This window comes from Drosophila subobscura, chromosome A (assembly GCF_008121235.1).
Source record: "Drosophila subobscura isolate 14011-0131.10 chromosome A, UCBerk_Dsub_1.0, whole genome shotgun sequence".
Classification (NCBI taxonomy): Eukaryota; Metazoa; Arthropoda; class Insecta; order Diptera; family Drosophilidae; genus Drosophila; species Drosophila subobscura.
Window position 1 is genome coordinate 19,819,127 of NC_048530.1, and position 20,437 is coordinate 19,839,563.

The 20,437-nt window shown below is 45.2% G+C and overlaps 3 protein-coding genes across 4 annotated transcripts; 1 reads left to right on the forward strand and 2 right to left on the reverse strand.

Annotated features, from left to right (window-relative positions):
- Positions 1-1,850: 1,850 nt before the first annotated feature.
- LOC117890973 lies at positions 1,851-3,014 on the reverse strand. Of its 2 annotated transcripts, none has more exons than XM_034796124.1 (2): positions 2,703-3,014; positions 1,851-2,647 (listed from the first exon to the last, which is right to left on the reverse strand). In XM_034796124.1, the coding sequence occupies exon 2, from the start codon at positions 2,636-2,638 to the stop codon at positions 1,943-1,945; it is 696 nt and encodes a 231-aa protein (XP_034652015.1). In that variant the 5' UTR covers positions 2,639-2,647; positions 2,703-3,014; the 3' UTR covers positions 1,851-1,942. The 2 variants fall into 2 exon arrangements, with proteins under 2 accessions (XP_034652015.1, XP_034652006.1); XM_034796115.1 differs by having other exon boundaries at positions 1,851-2,644; positions 2,703-3,013.
- A 1,677-nt stretch (positions 3,015-4,691) lies between these two features.
- LOC117903246 (transcription initiation factor IIA subunit 2-like) lies at positions 4,692-5,032 on the reverse strand. The gene is made up of 2 exons (XM_034815149.1): positions 4,931-5,032; positions 4,692-4,886 (listed from the first exon to the last, which is right to left on the reverse strand). The coding sequence occupies exons 1-2, from the start codon at positions 5,000-5,002 to the stop codon at positions 4,692-4,694; spliced, it is 267 nt and encodes an 88-aa protein (XP_034671040.1). The 5' UTR covers positions 5,003-5,032.
- A 9,064-nt stretch (positions 5,033-14,096) lies between these two features.
- Positions 14,097-20,437, forward strand: LOC117894158. Its single transcript, XM_034801058.1, has 4 exons — positions 14,097-14,207; positions 19,571-19,653; positions 19,719-19,805; positions 19,875-20,437. Exon 4 carries the CDS (start codon positions 19,875-19,877, stop codon positions 20,397-20,399), a length of 525 nt encoding a protein of 174 aa, XP_034656949.1. The 5' UTR covers positions 14,097-14,207; positions 19,571-19,653; positions 19,719-19,805; the 3' UTR covers positions 20,400-20,437.

Below are 20,437 nucleotides of genomic sequence, written 5' to 3' on the forward strand. Positions count from 1 at the left end.
TGATGACGATGTCGCTGTCGATGTCGATGTTGATGACCAGTGGCTCAGACGAAGGGGGGTTCTTCTTGCCAACTTATAAAAATGTATGAAAGGAGTTTGCGGCTTATTCTTGCTTGGAAAAGAATACTTTGAAGCAACTAAATTATTTATTTAAATTTTAAATTAATCATTGACGAATTTTGGAGCACTTCCAGCAGCTCCCTAGATTAAATTAAACTTCAGATGCCAATTCCCATGCCCATGCCAATGCCCACGCCCATGTCCCATGGCCCATGCCATGCCTGGTGGTGGTGGCGTTGGTCTCATAGTGTCATATTTTTATGATTTTTATGTTAATTCATAACCAGCGACAACGTCGCGGTTGCCACAGGCCACCTTCACCATTCACTCCACTCCCTGCCCCTGCCCCTGCCCCTTCCCCATTCGCATCCACATCCACAACGCCTCTTCGAACCATCATTTCAGCAGCCTCCTTCTTCTTTTTTGCCAAATGCTTTTTAATCCTTTTAATGAAAATTAGTTCCTCTCAATAACATTTAATATATTTTCCTTTGCTTTTGGGGTTTTCCCATCCTCCTGCTCTGTCTATATATCTCTTGGTGTCCCATCCACTCGGAGTTCTGTTGTTTTCACAGGCATTATCATAATTTCTGTTTGCAACCCTAAATCAACACTTGCCAGCTCCTGCTGCTGCTTCTGCTCCTGCTCTTGCTCCGACTCGTGCCACCAGCTCCTGCTCTGACTCGATAAAGGGTTACTGGTCCTGTCCATTTGGTGGTTGAGTGGATGGGGAGGCCGAAGACCCGTGGCTGCTGCTACACTCAAACAGAGGGAGACAGAGGGCTTGGCATATATCACAAGGTGCTTTCCCCATCACCACCACCTTCACTTCACCCTACAACTTCCACTTCTTGTCTTTGTCTTTGTCTTTGGCTTTGACCTTTTGCGTTTGATTTTCTATGCAGCGTTAAATGGCATCCGCGTCCGCGTCCTCGTCGTGTCTCCTTCTTTTGGGCAAATTGAAAACCCAAAAGCAGTAAAAATTAATGGCCGTAGCGAAGGTGTTGCCATCCATATACCACGCAGCCCTCCCACCGCTAAAGCGCACACAAATTTTCTTCTTGCTTTCTTATTGATAATACCAGTGCAAGTACTCGTTCATATGTACACGCCTTCTGGCGTGGCTAAGTGATATTCAGGGAGGGAAGTGTGGGAGATTTGGTGGGAAGACAAAGAGAGTAACAGAGTTAGCAGCGTCACAGAGAGCAAGCGTCTGCAGATCGAATGGAGATAACAGACAGTGCGCTAACAGCGCCAACAGAGCGCTAACGGAGCGCTAACAGCGCCAACAGAGCGCCAACAGAGCGCTAACAGCGCCAACAGAGTGCTAACAGTGAGAAAGAGAGACAAGCAGCAGCACTCGATTTTAACAAGCACTAAGCGATCGACGACAAATATTCGGTGCTCTCTCTCTCTCGCAAGCCGCCGCCCGCAATTGGACTTTGTACTTAATTTTTGTGCGTGCTTAAACACGATTTTACATGATGGGCCCAAAAAGACTTACAGTAATAAATAGGTACATATGTACATACATACATACATATGTGGATAATCCGTTGCCTGTAGCAAATGCATCAACGGTTCACACATTTTGGGAGCTCATTAAGATTTTATTTGATACACAGCGCGCTCGAAATATCCGTGAAATGGCTTTTCGATTAATTTGTTTTCCGTTTAATTTAATACTTTTGACTGACTAAACTTCTTTGAGTTAATTGTCAAAATTTGACAAATTTTTACTCAAAAATGTGTGCCTGCAAAATAAAGAATCAATTTGTTAGCGTAAAAGATTAATATTTATTTATTTATGGGTTATTTGATATTTTTGCATAATCAATTTGGATGCGGTTCTAGTCTTTCGGGCTTCTGAGTTCGATTAAAACTACTTTTTTTGGTTAAAGAATTCGAAGGCGGAACGCATGAAGGTGCGACGCGTGAATTTGTTCTCAAAGGGATTGGCCTGGCGAACGACTTTGGCTGTGGCCGACATTGGGGCCGGACCGGGGAGGAAGCGCATCTTCTGCATGGCCTTGGCCAAGTCGCGGTTCGCCATATCCTTTGACTTCTCGTCCGGGCTGCGCATGAAGCTCACCTTCAACGTGTGTGGCTCGGTGTTGCCAAAGTCCGGCTTGTAGGCAAACGCATTGTGCGGCTTCAGCCAGTTGGTATCTGGATGGGCGGGGTCCCGCCACATGTTGCCCTCACGTATCGAATTGCGGTAGCGGGAGTAGTCCTCAATCTTCGGTGTCTTCATCCGTTTCACGGGCGCTTTCTTAACAGCTTTTGCAGTCGCCAGCGTCGTGTGCGGAATCTTTCGGGCCGTGTCGCTGGGATTAGGGAGCTGACTCTTGTGGGCATTGGCGTTGGCGTCCCTCATGTGGCTGTTCCGTAATAGCAACGAGCCGCTTCCAGATGTGCGATTTTTCCGCTGTGCCTCCTTGTTAAGGTCTCTAAACCTTTGCTGGACTTTCTGGCTGGCGCAGCGTTGAAGGCAGAGCTGCTGGGCGGCAGGTGCACCCCGCGCCAAGAAGCTGACGGTGCCCAGGGCCGGACGGAACAATGCGGTGACGCGTTTCATGATTGACTGCTGGAGAGATCCCATTACTATAACCTCTCAGTTTTCCACTTAAAATTTCACTCACTTTTTATTCACTGAACGAACGGGAATTAGAAACCAAAGGAATTTTGCAAAATATTTTTGGAAAAATATTTAAACTTTGTAATTTTATGCACTTTAAATTTTTGTTATCTTATCAATAAAACGACTCAGAAGAACATTTAATTATACCGCAAATGTGACAGTCGAAAATAAACTATTTTCACTAATAATTTTGGTATTGTAATCAAATCAAAAACTTTTTTTCGAAATATTTTTAGGAAATAAAATTTAATTTTGAATTTTTTATTTTTTTTTGTATTGTGTACTGTTGATGCTTACTGTTTGAACGCTCGAACGAGACTGAATCTATCCTATGGGAAACTGGTAACTACAAAATTTGTTTGAAAGCCCAATATTACATGCCTACTTGTGTAGGTAAAAATAGTGCCTGAAACAGAGTGAGGTGTCAGACATTCAGTGGCAAAAACTGAAGGTTGAACAGGGGAAATAAATATGTATAGGACCAGATTTCGACTGCAGATTGTCTGCATTTTTATTAATTTTCTATAAGTTCTATGCTGTAAGCTCCCAACCAAGTTTTATTTACTTTCGGCATTACTTTTTCTCAATTTTTGAGGTACATTTTGAGGGAAAAAATCAGCCGCAAAATATGACTTTAGCAGCAATTATGGTCGACTCGCCAAGAAAGTATGTGCTAGTGCTATGCTCCACCGATCATTCTTTTACTCTTGGAATTCTTGGAGCACTCGAAACATGGCCTCAAAGCCAGCGGCATAAGTGCTTAGGCATTCCACATTGTATATTTATATGAGTACGAACGAGTCTACCATATGCAGGAGTAATTATAGGCACGGCATCTTGCAGCAATTGCACATCCGCCCCGCCTCAAGCCAAGCCCTGAAGACCGAAACGCTGAGCTGGTCCATTAACTGCCTGAGGCGGTACTTTGGAGCCACCGACGACTTAAACGCTGACACTTGAACTCTTTTTGATTTCGCCCAAGCAAGGGGTGACGTGGCGTCACCGTTGGCCCAAGCCAGTGCGTGGGCGAAATCTGCACAATGCCACAATTATGTTAAATATCGACAAGTGGCCATCCAGAGGCAGCTTTTGTTGCGCGCGGCACCGGCACAACCAGAGAGAGAAATATTAAACACTCGAAGAGCAGGCCAGCGGAGACCGACAATCGAAATGAATTCCCCGCCCAACAAAAGCAGAAATAAGTCACGGAATGGTGGGAGAAAGATGGCAGGTAGAACACTGAAACAAAAGTTAGGGCAATAAGCGGTTAAAGTAGCAGAAAATATCGGCATAAATATTAGTAAAAACTATCGATTTTCTTAGCACTGCCAACTTCGCTTTAAAGCTACTAAAAAAAATAAATTGCTGAAAAAAAACTAAATAAAGCTGCCAGCTGTAAGTATCTTGCATATGCGGAATGCAAATGCAAGCAAACACCTAACCGGTCCACACACAGAGCCATCCAGTGATGAAACAGAACAGCCGGCAAGGTACGCCGCAGCCACAAGGCGGAGCCGGCGGCTGACATGGACCGCCTCTGCATGAACGAGCTCTACTCGGACGACCCATTCTTAGTGGAGGATCAGTTCCCATAACGGCGCACTGCCTGATTCGCCTCGCGCGCAGTGAGCCCTGCTCTACGGAGGCAAGTTCGAGTCAAAGTAGCACCAGGAGGCGCCTCTGAATGCGCTTCTGTAAGCATTCAAGGTAGTCCTCGGCTATCTGCAGTCGGGCAATCTGCACATTTGTACGCTGGACATGGATGTCATCTTCAAAGTGCTCAACTCGGCCCATTTTTATGGCTGGCTTGCAGTCGAGACGCCCCAAGCCCAACATCTGCAGGAAAGTCTTTCAATGCACTGAAGTAGCAGCCCACGGTTCCCTATCCATCAGTCACCTCTCTCTTGGTCTCTAAATCGAAGTACCACACAGGAGAAGGTGTTATTTTGGGGACAGCTTCACACATAAAACAAATATGTACACTGATAAGTTAATTGGTGAATGGTTTGTTCATTGGAAAATGATTTGGATTATTGTTCCACACCTTGTCGCAGAGGTTGTAGCTATGCAGCTGTTTGGCCTTGAAGGTTACCTGCGCCTTCGCCCTTTGCTTGAGGCCCTTGACGATGCTCTCGTCGTACTGTTGGGGCACCTGGGTGGCCAACTGTGGCGTGATCTTACCACTCTGCAGTGGGAAAGAGGCAGGAAAAACATAATTATTGGACTCACCTGGATGAGCTCGTCGAGAGTATCCTGCAGCGCGTGGCCTAGGGTGGTCGAGCGATATAACTGATCGGCCATTATTATTATCTCGAACTTGACTTTTCTCGAACAATTGAACTTCTTTTCTAATTGAAATGTTCACGCCACGCTTTGAGTCGGTGTTGAAAAAGTTTGCAAAGAATTGTATCGATGTGCGGCAAGGAGACAATAGCTGAATGCCATGAAACCGTCTTGGAAGCCGCGTGAAGAAACCCGTTTGGAAGTTAACTAACACTGAAGCTTATTTGAACTTAAATTGGTTTTGTTTGTTGAATTATCTTTTAATTAACTCTTGACTACACAAAGTAGGTAGGTTCTGGGCCGCATTTTTTATGTCGCCATCATCCATTATATACTTGATGCCCTGCTCCCGCCATTTCTGGCGCTGCATTGGGGCACCGATGGTGTCTGTTTGTGCTGAGACTTCCTTTGGGAAGTGGACAGGCTCACATCGCTGAAGCTGTGGCCAAGGCTGTGGCCTTCTCTTCGTCTCAGGATTCACCCTCGTTTTGCGACTAGTATTCCAGTTGCCATTTGCAAAAGCCGCACTTCGGGGGCGTTCAATCGACAACACTTTGGTTGGTGGCTGTTGGCTGTTGTCTGGTGACAGGGAATAGGGGATAACTTAATTATGCAATCTAAATGCATTGAATCACCTCAACCAAATGACAATAATCATGATGACAAAGTGGTGACCCCCTGCCCCCCTGCTATCCGCTCCAAAAATGTTAACTCATTTGTTGTCCGCTTTCTTTTGCTTCTGACAGCAGGCAAAACCGCACAGAAGCTTCCTCCAGTGCAGGTGGGCAACGTCGAGGGGGGGGAGCAGGGAATCGGAGTCGGAGCCGGAGCCAGTGTGGGTGTGGGCGTGGCGGTGTGCCCATCTTCCATTTTTTGGTTGAGACGACAAATCTTTGCAATTTATTTACGTGCCATTTCGTAGAGAACATTTTCGTTAGATTTTCCCCATCCCAACTCCAGCATTCTCCCCGCCTGCCCGACTGCCTGGCGGAATTCCAAGACAACTTCAGTCTCAAGTCGGACTATGGCTCCGCCCCTCTTCCCCCTTCCTCTACTGCTGCTGCTACGCTTTTTTGGCGACGACAAAAGTCATGACGCGCTGATGACGTTGCCAGTGGAAGGATTTAATGGCACATTAAGAATTTTATTACCGCACAACAACAGCAAAGGCAACGGCAGCGGCAATGGTAACGGTAACGGTAACGGTAACAGCAGCAGTCGAAGCAACTTCGCGGTAACGGTAAAGGGTAGGGGCAGGAGACAGAACCACCAGGGTATAGGGAAAATTCATCGCACCTTGGCAGAAAAATTTTTCGCGCGCGTACACACAAAATTTTTGACAGCCATCGTCGACTGCCATGAAAATCTTTCGGTGTCAACAGAAAATTATCATTTACAATTTTCAGTTGATCTTTTCTGCACACCCTGCAGAATGGATGATTTGATTTTGCAGAGGAAAGCAATACCTTCGGGTATAAGTTATGGATTCTGACTCGTTGCGGCTTTCATTTTCTATTTGTTAACATGAAAATATCACTGACTGACACTTCCCCAAAGAGTATCCAATGATTGGAGTATCTTGCCGGCTTGCCATCCTTCTCTTCTCTGCCCTTCCCTTTCCGTTTCTTTTCTCCTTTGGCTGGTAATTTATTTTTGTATTTTGCGAAACGTCGGGCTGCGGCAGTGGAGTTGAGGCTGGTGGTGGCACATCTTCAGTTCTTCAGTCAGAGGAACTTTCGCTCTCACAGTGTCGGGCTAGGACGACGATTGTCATTATTACAAGTTTTGCATAAATGAATGAATGAATGACATTTATGTATTTCATTTAGCCAGAGCCAAGGACTCGGCTTAAGCTGCCAGAGCTGAAGGAGCAAGCGGCGGTGGCAGTGGCAGTGGCAGCGGAAGAGAAATTGTGAATCCAAAAGGACAGACTATAGCCATTTGGTTGACTGAAATGATGCGGGAGTTTTTCAAATCTTTATGTCCTTTGTTTGATCAACTTTCGGGCAACGACGCTGCCTGGCCAGAGCGGGCATCAGTCGGGTGCGGGGGCCAGGGGCCAGGTGTATGGCGGTTAACTCCACGTGCCATTAACCCATTATGTGTCAGCGAAAATTTCAATCCAGCCACAATTTCATCTTGACATTTGTGCATAATTGAATTCATTTCCCAAAATGGAATTCAGACATTTTCAGTAGCGGTGGAAGGATGGATGTGTAGTCGAGGATTTGAAAGGATTTCGGCTACAACTGAAGATTCTTAATTAAAAATACTTAAAGTTCGAGGTGCCGAAAGGTGTTGAAAATATGTTAAAATCCAGGCAGGGAAAAGAATAGATTTAATGGATGAAATGGTAGGATTTTTAATATATTTTTTATTGGAATTATTAGAAATTACGTAAAAGCAAATGCTAAAAAGAGCTATGGACATAGTTTTAGAGATTCCGATTTCAGAGTCTAATCCCCATCATAATTCTACTAACTTTTCCGCTATTTACTTTGCATCTCCCCTTGCTTACCATTTGAATTCAATCGAGTAAAACCCAAAATTCCACTCGATTACTTCGCTCTATCGCTGGTAATTTTTTGAAGCTACATTTCCCGGTTTATAGGGAACAGATGCTGCTTTTTGAGTACTGCCTGATTACTGCCCCAAGCCCTCCATTTACTGAGCATCTTCTGGGCCATCGTGGCGTAGCCAATTAACGTCGATCCGTGGAACATCTGGAATGGAATGCTAGGGGCAATAGAAGTTCTCTCCTTTTTTTCTTTGTGTTTCTTATTTATATGCAATTTAGCTATCTTTTGCGTGTTGTTTGTGCAACCCTTTGAGCGGAGTGGCCGCCACCCTGCCACTCGCTCTACTTAATTTGAATGCATTTAAAAATGTTAAAATATGGGCATTACCATGGAGCAGGAAAAAACGCGTGCAAATTGTGGGGTAGAACAGACAGAATTTATCTGCAGAGACACGCACTTTGAACGTTAAGCAGGAAGCAAGCACGGCCTCGGCTTCGGCTCGGAGCAGGCTCGGCACACAAAGGATTTGTACGTGTTCCCACTTGATGAGGTTGCCCGCCACCCCAGTCCACTCTTGGCACTGCTCTAATCACCGAGCTACAGCGTATTCCCTTCCCCCTCCCCACCCACCCATCAACAAATACGAGCGGTACGCAAAAAAATTCCACCGACACACGATGTCACAGAAAAAAATAGATATCTTTAAATGGTGTGGAAATAATAAGAAGCCGCAGGTGGAAGTACTCTTGAAGTGCTATTTAATATTATATATTTTAAATATAAACTTATTTTTACACCTGCTAAAAATAATATCTGCAGCCATTCGAATGCAAATTGAATAATCTTTGGATATAATTGAATTGTTCCCATCGAAGATCGATAAAGGACTGAAATCTCAAGCTTGAAATGATAGGAAATCTATCATTAAGAAAACTTCTTTTTAATATTTTTACAATTAAAATTCTGTGCTCTGAAATTGGTGGCATTTGGATGATAAATTCCATGCTGCTTCCCTCAGTTGTCCTGTGCTCACTTTCAACTTGTTTGAGGCTCTTCTTGGAGAACTTTGGGAACTATTCTCTGGCCAGCCTCGTGCCTATAATGTACCATACCCTAACCCAAAGGGTATGCCCCGCGCAAAGCAGCAAAAAAAGAATTGGACAGGGTAGAGCGAAAGCGAAAGCGAGATGGAAATAGGCATTATAATACTCGTAAAGAGGAAATGAAGTACACCCAGAAAATGGCTGAGGAGGCAAGGGGCATGGGGTGGAGTGGATAGATAGGTGGGAAATGTGTAGGCAAGGGCGCATTACACGCCACACCCACACCCACACCCACAGCCAACCCCCTCCGCTGGGGCTCACGTTACGCCGAAAAAGAGATAATTTTATTTCATTAATCCTTTTTTGGGACAAATTCTCTGTCGTTTTTTTTTTGTTCGCTCGCCCAGCCATGTTCTTGTTCAGCTTCTGCCATTGCCTTTGCCTTTGCTGCTCCTTCTGTTCTGCGCTTTTTTTTGTTGCTTTCACAGATTCGACTGCGTCCGGCTTTGGGGCGTGGCTCGAGCGTAATATTAGCTTAAAAATTGTGTAAATAAAAATTACATTCGTAAGAAGGTTCGCCCTCGCCCTCGCCCTCGCCCTCGCCCTCATGCGGCAGTTGGCGGAAGGCGGAGACAGCGAGACAGCAGCTGCTGTCAGTCCCCCCAAACTCCAGCTCCAGCCACGAGCCTGTATCCCAAATCCGAACCCCAGAACAGGACACGACCGCATGAATCAGTGACCGCAAGTTCTGGACGCTATCCGGCAGATCTGCTGTGATGCTGAATGTGTGACTCTCTTTAGACTCCATTTGCTGGTACAGTTGTGCTCGGTGCATGGCAAATCGTTGAGAAAAAGAAGGAACAAATGCTGGAGGCTAGGAAAATCGCTGGAAGATGATTAGAAATGGAGAAATTTAAGACGTGAATAGATCAAGCAGCAGATTCTTATATCCCAAAACCTTTACCCAACATACGAGCATTCATTTGAATAGCTTTGCCACTACCCAAGCTCTGGCATGCTCCTCCCTAATCTCCACCATTCCCATTGCTTTGACAGAGACTTTCTGAACTTTTATTCCCCCTGCCGGCCCATAATCGTGATCAATATTAACACCTTGGCGAGTCATTTGTCTGGCAATTTAGAACACTTTTTCGGCCAATATAATTTGCGCTTAATGGCCTCTGCCAGGCCGTGGCCAGCACCGGGATAAAACCCTTTGGCACGCATAATTCAAATGGTAGAAAGTTGTTCTACCTCCAGTTCTGCCTCCTCCTGCTCTATGAGTATGCCCATTACTGTCGCTGTCTCTCTCTCTCTCTCTCTCTCGCGTACGCAAATTAATGTTACATTTTATTTGAAGTAGAAAATATAAATATTTCGCTGCGTTACAAATAAATTTCCAGCTACTCCTCTTGGAAAAATTATAAACAGGCACGGTGCTGTGTGCTGGATGCCGCCTGGCTGCTGGCTGGCTGGCTGGCTGCTGTCTTTGCCGCCTGTTACGACTCCTGGTTGGGTATATAACTCCGCTCATTAGTTGCCCTACACGCAATTAAGCACAAATGGCTTTTGAGGCGGCACACACAAGTCGTAGTCGTAGTCGCAGTCGCAGTCGCAGTCGAGAAAGTGCCACTGCCTATGGATGTGTCGCTATGACAACTCGGTTCAGCCCGCACCCAAGGCACAGAGTACTCCGACTCCTGTGTTCTGGTACTCCTGCAGAGCCTCAGTCAACAATAAATCCTTGAGCAAAAGTTATACGCAGCGGAAACATTGTCATTGCCATTGCGTTGTCCTTGCCAGCACCGTGAAAACTTTGACTTTTCATATTTCTTTGGCTGCCAGAACCGCTCCAGCTCCAGCTCCACCTACAGCTACAGCTACAGCACCCAAAGAGCTGCGAGTGCACTGTACTTTAGCAATGATCGAAAGATTGTTCGCTTATTTACTAAATAATGAGCCAAAGATCAGCGGAGATCACTGGTCTTCAGTCTCTATCTTTGTCAGAATTTTACCCAAACATTTCCTTACCTTAACCTTACCATTTTCTCTCCACTTTTTTGGTGGATCAGCACTCATTCAGAGATTTCAACGCTATCCGCTGCCTGGGCCTCCAAAATCCACATTAAAATTTGTCGTTCGTAACTTTGGCGGATGGGCGCATCCGTGGTTGCGTCTGGGACTAGCCTCCACGAAGCTACATACATACCTCTGCCGCCGCAGCACTCTCCTCAAGCTCTTGGTACATTCTGGCAAAGCCAAAAAAATTTATTACACGTGAAATTTCACCTGCGCAAGTCTTCGCTTTACCCATTTCAACGCTTAAATAAACTTTTGCGCCATTGCCGTTGCCGTTGCCGCTGCCTCGCGCATTTTTATTTTTGGCATAAATATACATAAGCGCGAATGGGAGGAGAACTGGAGATCTGGAGACTGGAGACTGGGGACAGACACAAAAAGGATTCATAAATTTCGTAATTGTGAAATGTGCATTTTAATGTGCTCGCAAATGAGTTGAAGACAAATTTGTGAATTATTTGCGAAATGTTTTTGATTTATTGAAATTGCCATCCCGCCACACGCTAGTGCGCACTGCTTGCCAGCGCTAAGCAGTTTCTCAGGGATATTTCAACTGCTTTACAGTTTTAATTGGGTTCCACAAAGGCTTGACTGCTGTACTGCTTGCCGCGAAATTTGAAATAGTCGCTGATTGCAGATCAACGATGAAAATGCCACTAAATTTTCAAACTTAATCACAATTTTCCATCTGTTGCATCAGACAGGTGGAACATTCAGGCCCCAAAGGCACTGCGAGAGGGAAAGTAACTAGATAAAATGGAGTACGAGCGCTAGAGATGCGAAAAACCAATTTTATAATCTCTTGAATGTGGGGTACATTGACTTTGATGATGCTCCAAACCTTTACCTTTGAAAATATCATTTTTGATTGCCATTTGCCACACCTGCCCATAGGCTTTGAACCTCTTCAAGTGATCTTTCTCGGGTTTCCCATGCTTTGGCATAGGGTATGCCGGAGTCGAGGGATTGGCCAGGCAGTGCCAGCTGCTGGCAGTGGTAAAAATTCAGCCATGTGCATGATTCGTTTATGCCTTTGTCAGTGAGCAACGCCACAGTACGCTCAGGGGTAAGCAGTGCCCTACGCTACTGGTGGTGGAGCAAGCAGGGGCAAGCAGAGGCTAGACCGTACACGGACAGTTTAGTGCACCTGCCCAACCAAGCAGTGGAACAGCCAGCCAAGCTTTCGGACAGGCAGACAGGGACATGGTCAGGCGGGAGGCAGTCAGTCCTTTCAGTCACTCATTCCCGCACTCACTCTCTCAATCTGTCCGTCTGTCCGTCCGTCCGTCCGTTGAGTCAGTTGTTTGATTTTACAGTTGTAGTCCAATTACGATTTTGAGCGCATACCAACCGCACAGATTTTCTGCCTGTAGCTGTGGCTGTAGCTGTGGCTATATGTATGTTGGCTTGTACGTGAAATTGTCTGTTGGCGTCATCGTCATACTCCTTCTGAACTGTTTCCACGCGATTTTTGGTCAGCTTACCACGTTGCTGGTCTCTGCCTGAGGTCGGGGCTCTGTGGACTCCTTTGCTGGCAGAGAGCCTCCTGGTGCTACGTTCTAAATTACATTTTAGCAAGTTAATTGAAATGGAAATTAGTTGAAATTGTAAAACGAATTGAATTGTATGTGATTAGCTGCAGCATTTTCGAATTGGTTAAACAGCAGCAGCAGCAGCAGCAGCAACAGGAGAAGGGAGCCAAGACGGTGATGGCACAACTGTACTCACAGTGCCAGTGCAACAAATTGAAGCTCGTCCGCCCGCCCCTGACATCTAATTGAAGTCCACAACATTAATTGTTCATTTCGGCAGAGGAATGGCTTTCAGTTTGTGTTGGGCTTTAGATTCCGATGGAAAATTCAGATCTGAAGTGCGGGTAAAAAGGTATTTCGATCTGGCGACTGATTGAGGTGGCAAGCTGACTGATTGGAGATGCATTCCTTGGAGCAGCTCAGACTGCACTTGAAGTACTTATATTGGTTGCCATTTAGAAACGTTTGTAAAGTCTTTGTAAATGCTCACCATTAACCGATGTTCTATCCGACAACACACACACACTCAGCCATATCCTGCCCTGCCCTGTCCGTTCCGTGGCTTCTATTTTTGTCTTCTGCCTGCACTTCCGTTGTCAGTGCGCTCCCCAGACCGCAGACAGACGTCGTGAGCCCTGGCGTATATTTAACCATAAGTAATATTAATACCCATTTTTGTTAACCGAAAAAAACAGGGGGAGTACCATGCTTGGGTTGGGTTGGGTGTGTGTAAAATTATTATCCTTCACGCTTAATATGCACAAGCGGAAGCCGTCATTTGTGCGCCATGGAGAGAGAGAAAGAGAGAGCGGGAGAGAGAGCGAGAGATGACGATGACCAAGCCAGGGCCAGCGGCCATTTAGCATACGCATCTGTGTATGTGTCCGCGAGCGTGCATATCCGTGTATCCGTGGTTCCTAGTTCGCTTTTTTTTACACTCGTATCATCGCCGCAGCCGCAGCCGTAGCTGTAGCTGTAGACGTTGTCCTCCTCCTGGTCGTCGTCTACTTATGTGCCACATGCCTCGCTCCGCTCTGCTCTGCTCTGCTTTGCACTGCTTCCTACGTGAGCTAGCTGTCCGTCCCATGGAGCGCGTGTCCTTACAAAATTAGTGCTCTTTTACATTCATATGTGCCGGGATACATGGGATATACGTACAAACATGTGCAGCCCTGATATATAACATTTTTTTCACAATACATTATTTTTGGTTGTACATTTTGCATCCCACAAGCAGCTGGCGGTCGAGCAATCGCAGCTCTGATATATAATATTATATGTGTCCCTTTTTTGTTCCCCCTCGTCCCCTCTGGTTTTTTTTGTGCAACTGTTTGTGCCACTTTGGCGGAAGTATCGCGGCGACATCAGCACGAATAGAGAGGGAGGACAAACCCACGCCCACACAGGACACTCGCGAGCATTATGCGCTTTTTTGTGTTTTTTGTGTGTGTTTAGCAAAGCATAGAAAAATGAGCGCATAAAAAATTGAAACCATTTTCTCATATTAAATGTATGCCGACCAGGCAGTGGGGAGTCAGAGCGGGAGTCGGCACAGAGGCAACAACAGCAGTTAATAATGAGTGTGCGAGCGAGAGAGAAAAGATGGATCCTTTCTATTGGTCAGTGAGGCCAACAGATTGCTGCTCTACACTAGCAAGCAGGGCAGGCAGCTAAGAGCAGTGCAAGCAGTCAAAAGCAAGCAGCTTAGGGCTGCAATAGCACCTACTGAAAGCAGTTTTTGTAACTGATTAAGCAGTGTAATTTATTGCATATCCAACAGCAAATGTTTCGTTTTCATTTGCCCATAATCTGATAACTAAATCAAGTATTAATTGAGGTGGCAACCCCGAGCACTTCAAATAGCAAAACTGCTTTGAATCTCAGCATGCCTGCAGCGCTCCTTTCATTTTTCAAGTCAGTATATCCCAGTCATAGGCGAGTAAACAACAATATTTATTGGGCATATTTATTTCTCGCATGAAATTATCGATAAGGAAAGCAAAACGGTGGGCAAATTTCTGGCACTAAATACTACTCAAGTTACGTGCAGGTAAGTGCAAGCAGCACACAGAATATATTTAATATACGTATCAGAAGTAGTTTTCAATTAAAACGATTGAATATGCACACCCAAGTACCAGCTTCCAACACAACATTCATTGGTCGAGTGGCGCTCTCCGTGTAGCGCTCTAAAAAGTTCAGCCAGCTGCCCCAAACTTGCTGTGGCTTTCACTCTCTCTGTCTCTCTGTCTCTGTATCTGTCCCTTTGTCTTCTTGCACATATCCCCTTCCTGTTGTAGACAGCGTAACGCTGATCTCTCCGTTGTATTCCGGTATCCAAGCCTCCCTCCCCCTGCCGCGCTGTGACTACGTGTCGCCTTGTCACTGAGACACTGAGACTCCGCGTCGTGGTCGTGGTTGTCGTAGTCTTTGCTGATTATTATTCCGCTGACCGTTTCGTATTTATTTGAAAGGCATTTGCTGGCTGCCACAAACACACACACACACACACACACACACACACACACACACATGCCTGGCATATGCACGCGTTGTCCGTGGGGTTTGTGCCGGCTCCGGGCATAGGAATGGGCTCCGGTAGCGGAAAACACAACGACATATTCGTCCTGCATAAATGATGTAATTACAGCGCAAGATTTTTGCCATGAGAAATTTTTATTTTAATTTCTTCTCCCGCGTCTTCCTTTGACGCTCCCTCCCCCCTCGCATTTATTCACATTTTTTTGCTGCGATATACATAAGTATGAGTCTTGGTCATGTGAGTACATGTCTGAAAGCTTGTGAAATATTTTCCATGCTTTTATCATCATTTTAATTAAATGCGCAAATTACTATAAAATTTATATACGCTCTGACATTTTTTCCTATGCCCTTAAAAAGAGAAAAAAAAGAGCAAAAGATTGAAAGGCTCGGGGAATATCCCTTTCCGGTGCATGAGATTGATATGGTGGCTGGACAAACGGAGTCTGCAGGCTCTCCTGCGGATTGCACATAATATTTCGCTGCTTTTCTCCATATCAGTAAAAGGAAAGCAACTCTTGGGGCATCTCCTGCCTCCAAAGAAACATTTTTCAGCGCTTTTTCAACCTTTTTTATGGTGCCTTGGAATTTGGCCAAATATATTTCAATGCTGATATTCTACTGTTCAGGGACGAGCAGTTGGGTCTAGTGCATTTCTAAAATGGGCAAAAAAGTGCGTCCTGGCATAAGGGTCGCTGAAACTGGGCTGGGAACTGGTAGCTGGGGGGAGGGCGGACTGGCGAGCGATATGTTGACACAGCCAACGCCGCAAAAACATTGGCGGGCGTGTTAAATGAAATGAAAAGCCAAACGCGCGACCGCGAAAATCAAACAACAATAAAAAATACACCCGAGAGAGAGTGAGGTGGGGGGGCTAACCGCAGAAAGGTGGCCACATTGGACCAACCAAAATGCGATGGCAGCGAAAAAAAAATACACACTGCCAGGCAGTGGGCAACAAAAGGGGCAGAAGAGTCGATAGCCTATGGACTATGGAATGGCCGATACTCAGTGCGGGGAATTGTGTGCCGTTTGGGTCAAGATTTGAGTAGATCGGAGGGATTTTTGATTGACAAACTGCGCTCTGAATATGTTATTCCTCCAGACTTTCTTTTGGGATGCTTGGAAATCGATGTCTGCGCTCCTCTTGCTCAAACATCTGACGTTGAAATGGGCTAGAACAATTCCAATTCAGACTCAGAATCCACCTGCTATAGAATATTCCTTTCTGGTTTGTACTTCCTCTTTTTTCTGACTGCCTTTCCACCATGGCATCGCTAGCCAAGGCTACCCTTGCACCACTTGCTTAGTGGGCAGCGCAAAGAGTTTAAAAAAATAGTAGTTAAACCCAATTTGTAATTTGTTTGGCAAATCGCGCGAATGGCGGTGAAGGACAACAACAAGAACAGCAGCAAAGGGGGACAGAGAGAGAGAGGGGGAGAGAGAGTAGCAGCAGAAACAACAGAAACGGAAGCCACAAAGCTAAAAACAGCAAACGGCTACACGGCAAAAATGGATAAAACGGGTGAAGCCAGCTTCCGCCGGAATCCTTTCCCACACAAGTTGTCTCTGTGTGTGTGTGTGTGTGTGTGGCGTGTGTGTGTGTGTGTGTGTGTCGTGTCGGTGTATGCTGTCGCGATGAGAAACGTGCCGATGCATAATCATTGGGGCCATTATCATTTATTTCACTCAAAGGTGTCGTTGCCGCTGTGCCCAGCCCTACCTGCCACACACCTCCATGCAGGATACCTGCAACAATCAAAAGAACACGCACCAGGCGCAAAAATAGGGCAGGGAGGGAGGCGCCAGCGAGCTTAGCTAATGCCACGGCAACATTTTGGGGCACCACTGCACGACACAAGTGGTGAAAAATAAGCAAGAAAGTATGGCCAACAATTTGCAATACTCTTTAATTGATTTCTGGAGTAACAAGGGGGAAAGTAGTGTCCCAAACATCACAAAGAAATACTCAAATATAAAAAACGTTAAGCCACAAAACTCAGTCAGCAAAACTCAAGGGCATGGGCTGTGCGCTCCTTCTACACTTGCACTCAAATCGTCAAGTGTAAGGCGACCCCAAAATCCAGCTACGATTAGCAAATACCCCACACAACAAGAGAAACAACAGAGGCAGCGATTTTACTACCGCGCATCCACGGCAAACATGCGGACAAACACGCGCTCCTCCTGCGCTCTGTAAATTTATGAACCCAAAAACCATGCCAACCCACTCAACCAGACCCAGACCCAGACCCAGACCCACGCCGAGCACCCACACAAAGCTCATCCATGCCACTCGCTGGCCATTCGCGATTTTCGCCTATTTGTTTAGGTCAAAACTATAAAAATTCAACAAACTACACCGAAATGAAATCAAAACGTTGGTATTTATTTTATTGTTGTTGTTGTAGCTGCCATTATTGTTGTTGTAGTTGTTGCTGATGAAGTTTCGGGCGACGTTTTGTAAGATTTACTTGTTGAAATGCTGTTGTTGTTGCTTTCTTGTTGTATTTTAAGTTGTTGGTGTTGTTGTTGTTGTATTCTAAGTTGTTGGTGTTGTTGTTGTTGCTTTCTTGTTGTATTTTAAGTTGTTGGTGTTGTTGTTGTTGCTTTCTTGTTGTATTTTAAGTTGTTGGTGTTGTTGTTGTAACTTTGTTCTTGTATTTTTAGTTGTTGGTGTTCATCTCCGTATTTACTTGAACTCCTACTGCAAACACGAGGGGCACAAGGCCTTCATCAGCGTTAAAGAGACCACCATGATCAGGATTACAAGAACATAGGATAATATTCTGGCTGGTCCCCAACGAGGTTTTGGCTTTACTTCTTCTGGGGCAGTGTCTGCCTGCTGTCGTAGCTTTCTGCATCTTTTGTTGAGTTTGGACTGCAGTTTTGCATCGATCAAGTGGTCCAGCGTGGCCTTGCTGATGTCCCCGGGGAGCTTTGGCTTTCCACGGGCAGGCATGTTGCCGGTAGAATCGATGACTGGAACTTGTAAAAAATAAATTGTAGAATTTGAATTGTACGAATGCCTCGACGACACAACTGTGACTGTTAGCTTGATGGAAAACATTTACAAGGCCTACCAGGAGTGTCTCCAATGCGCGCCAATCGCAGGAACAGGGCAGCTCCAAGCAGCAGCGCGGCCTCACAGGAGGCACGCCTTCTGCAATTAAAATGAGTTGGCTAAATGGTTAATTCAAGCAACAAACGTAACGCAATTAATTAACTTAAAGCGCATGTTATCGATAACGGTCAACTATCGTATGTAAAAGTACTATTGTCAAATGATCTGTCGAATGACTTTTGTTATGTATGTATGGCCTATATGAACATATATATATAGCTATTTTTACATAACTTAAGTACACGACGCCACTTAATTTAGAAATTATGCTATAAAGTATATTTAAATAAAAATCGGTTCGTGCGACCTCCCCTCCCACAATAGAACGCCTGATTCAAACAGATTAATCAGCCTAATCATAGGTATGAATACATATGTACATGTACATATGTATGTATGCACATGTACATACATACATATGTACAAATGTATGTGCATACATATGTATGTAGCTTGTTCAACTTATTGCCTTGGCGGGTGGGTGCGGATTGTCTTGTTGCGAACATGTGATATTACTAGGAAGGCAGGCTATTTCTCTCTCTCCCTGTGAGCCCTTCCACCTTTTGTCTTTGGTTGAACAGGCCGCGCACTGCACACGGCAGAGTGACCGATGGAGAGGTGTAGGGGTTGTTGACCATTGAATGTTTATCTTTTTACAATTTGACTTTAATAATTATCTGATCTGATCTAGATTGAACAATCTGGTAGATATGGTCATGTATCATATGTATCTACACCGACATACATACATATGTATGTACATATGTACATCTCTTCTTACGCCAACACGCTCCTTTAGCTCGCCACGCTCCCCTATAGACACGCACTGCAGAGTCGCGGCAGAGGTAGCGGCAGAGGCAGAGGCAGAGGCAGTGACGTGTCAGGGGCCAGGCCATAAACAGCGCGAAGCAGAGTGTGAATGCTGCGGGACGGGGTGGGTTTGGCTACTGCAAATTAATTTCTTCATTGTGGCTATAATAATGATCCAATCGTATCCCAATTTGGTGATCTTATAGATATGGTCATTCCCTACGGAATGGCGTTTTTAGTTTTCTGCTATTTTCAAAATTGTAGATTTGTGAGGTTTTCGCCCTTTTGCAAGGGCGGAAGGGGGCGGGGCTCATTTTTGAAATACACTGGTTTCAGTGTGAGCATACAGCAGTCTGGATGCAAAATTTGGTGGCTCTAGCTCTTATAGTCTCTGAGAACTAGCCGACAAACAAGACGGACAGACGGACGGACGGACAGACGGACAGACGGACAGACAGACATGGCTCAATCGACTCGGCTATTGATGCTGATCAAGAATATATATACTTTATGGGGTCGGAGACGTTTCCTTCTGTGCGTTACATACATTCACTTTGTGCACAAATACAATATACCCTATTTACTCTTCGAGTACCGGGTATAATAAAGCGGCACAAACATTTGCGCCATGCATAAATCAGTGGCTTAAAAGTGAGCGTGAAATAATCGCCAACCAAGCAATAATTAAGCACAGCAGATTGTAAATATTGTAAAGCGGAGAGACCATTAAATGTGCATTTATTGTTTAATTGTATACAGAATATCTTGCCGTTAAAAACCGCTTCATAGATTTACAAACTTAGACAGTCAGAGTACACATCGCATAATTTATCTATTGTCAGTCAGACTTCAAAGCATTTGAGTCTCGCAATTTAACTTTGCCAGCACAGCAGCTCAGAGACTAAATAATCAATTTCTGTTTATTTTTTACAAAAAAGGATTGTACGATAAAAGCACATCATAGTTCGTGAACGGAAAGGCGCATCAATATTCAGCAGCAAGTATATTTTTTTAACCAAAAGTAAGTAAGGGAATAGAAAACAATTACAGCCAAATATTTGATGCGGTAATAATACCCCACAATAGACAAGAAATAGATTGGAGGACTGACTGTCTGCTAAAGAAGCTTGGAAAAACTTCATTTTCCTCAAAGAATTCTTTGCTAATAACAAGGTAAGCTGCAAATGATGAAACCCATTGATTGGCTTGACTTAATGTAATCCTTTCATATATGGCAACTAGATGCTGCGAATTCGTGCTGCCCATTTGCAGCAGCTGCGCTTTAACAATCGCTTGAATGAGTCCATGCCGGACTCCTCTTTGCCCGAATCGCCCAAGGACCTGGGCACTCGTGGGCCCGTTGTCGAGACCTATGTGGGCAAGCAGACCAACCAAGATGAGGCCGTGCTGCCGATGCCACCGCACAAGATACCCCTGGACATAAAGGGCGACTTGACCAAGGCTGTGCAGGCGAAGAAGATAACCCTCGAAGAGGTCGTACAGAAGAGCAAGCTGAATCTTCTTGAAGAATTGCAGAAGCAAAAGGAAGCCCTGGCATTGCAGAAGGCCAATTGGGAGGAAGCCTTGAAGAAGGGAAAGGAAACCTTCGAAGAGGCAAAGAACAAACAGTTGTCGCACCTGGACAATGCCATTCAGAAAATCAAATCCGGTGAGGCCTTGCCCAAAATAAATCTTGAGGGGATTCGCAAGCTGAAGATCCAGGATGCCTGGAAGAAGGCCGTGGCTCAATTGAAGAGTCGTTTCTAATGTGTGTTGTGTCCGAGCCACACACACACACACACACA

Excerpts from the sequence above, each read along its gene's own strand:
- LOC117890973 (XM_034796124.1), bottom strand. The coding sequence starts at position 2,638 with ATGAAACGCGTCACCGCATTGTTCCGTCCGGCCCTGGGCACCGTCAGC.
- LOC117903246 (XM_034815149.1), bottom strand. The coding sequence starts at position 5,002 with ATGGCCGATCAGTTATATCGCTCGACCACCCTAGGCCACGCGCTGCAG. Across the intron at positions 4,887-4,930 it reads CTCTCGACGAGCTCATCCAG|AGTGGTAAGATCACGCCACA; the intron begins GTGAGTCCAATA and ends TTCCCACTGCAG.
- LOC117894158 (XM_034801058.1), top strand. The coding sequence starts at position 19,875 with ATGCTGCGAATTCGTGCTGCCCATTTGCAGCAGCTGCGCTTTAACAAT.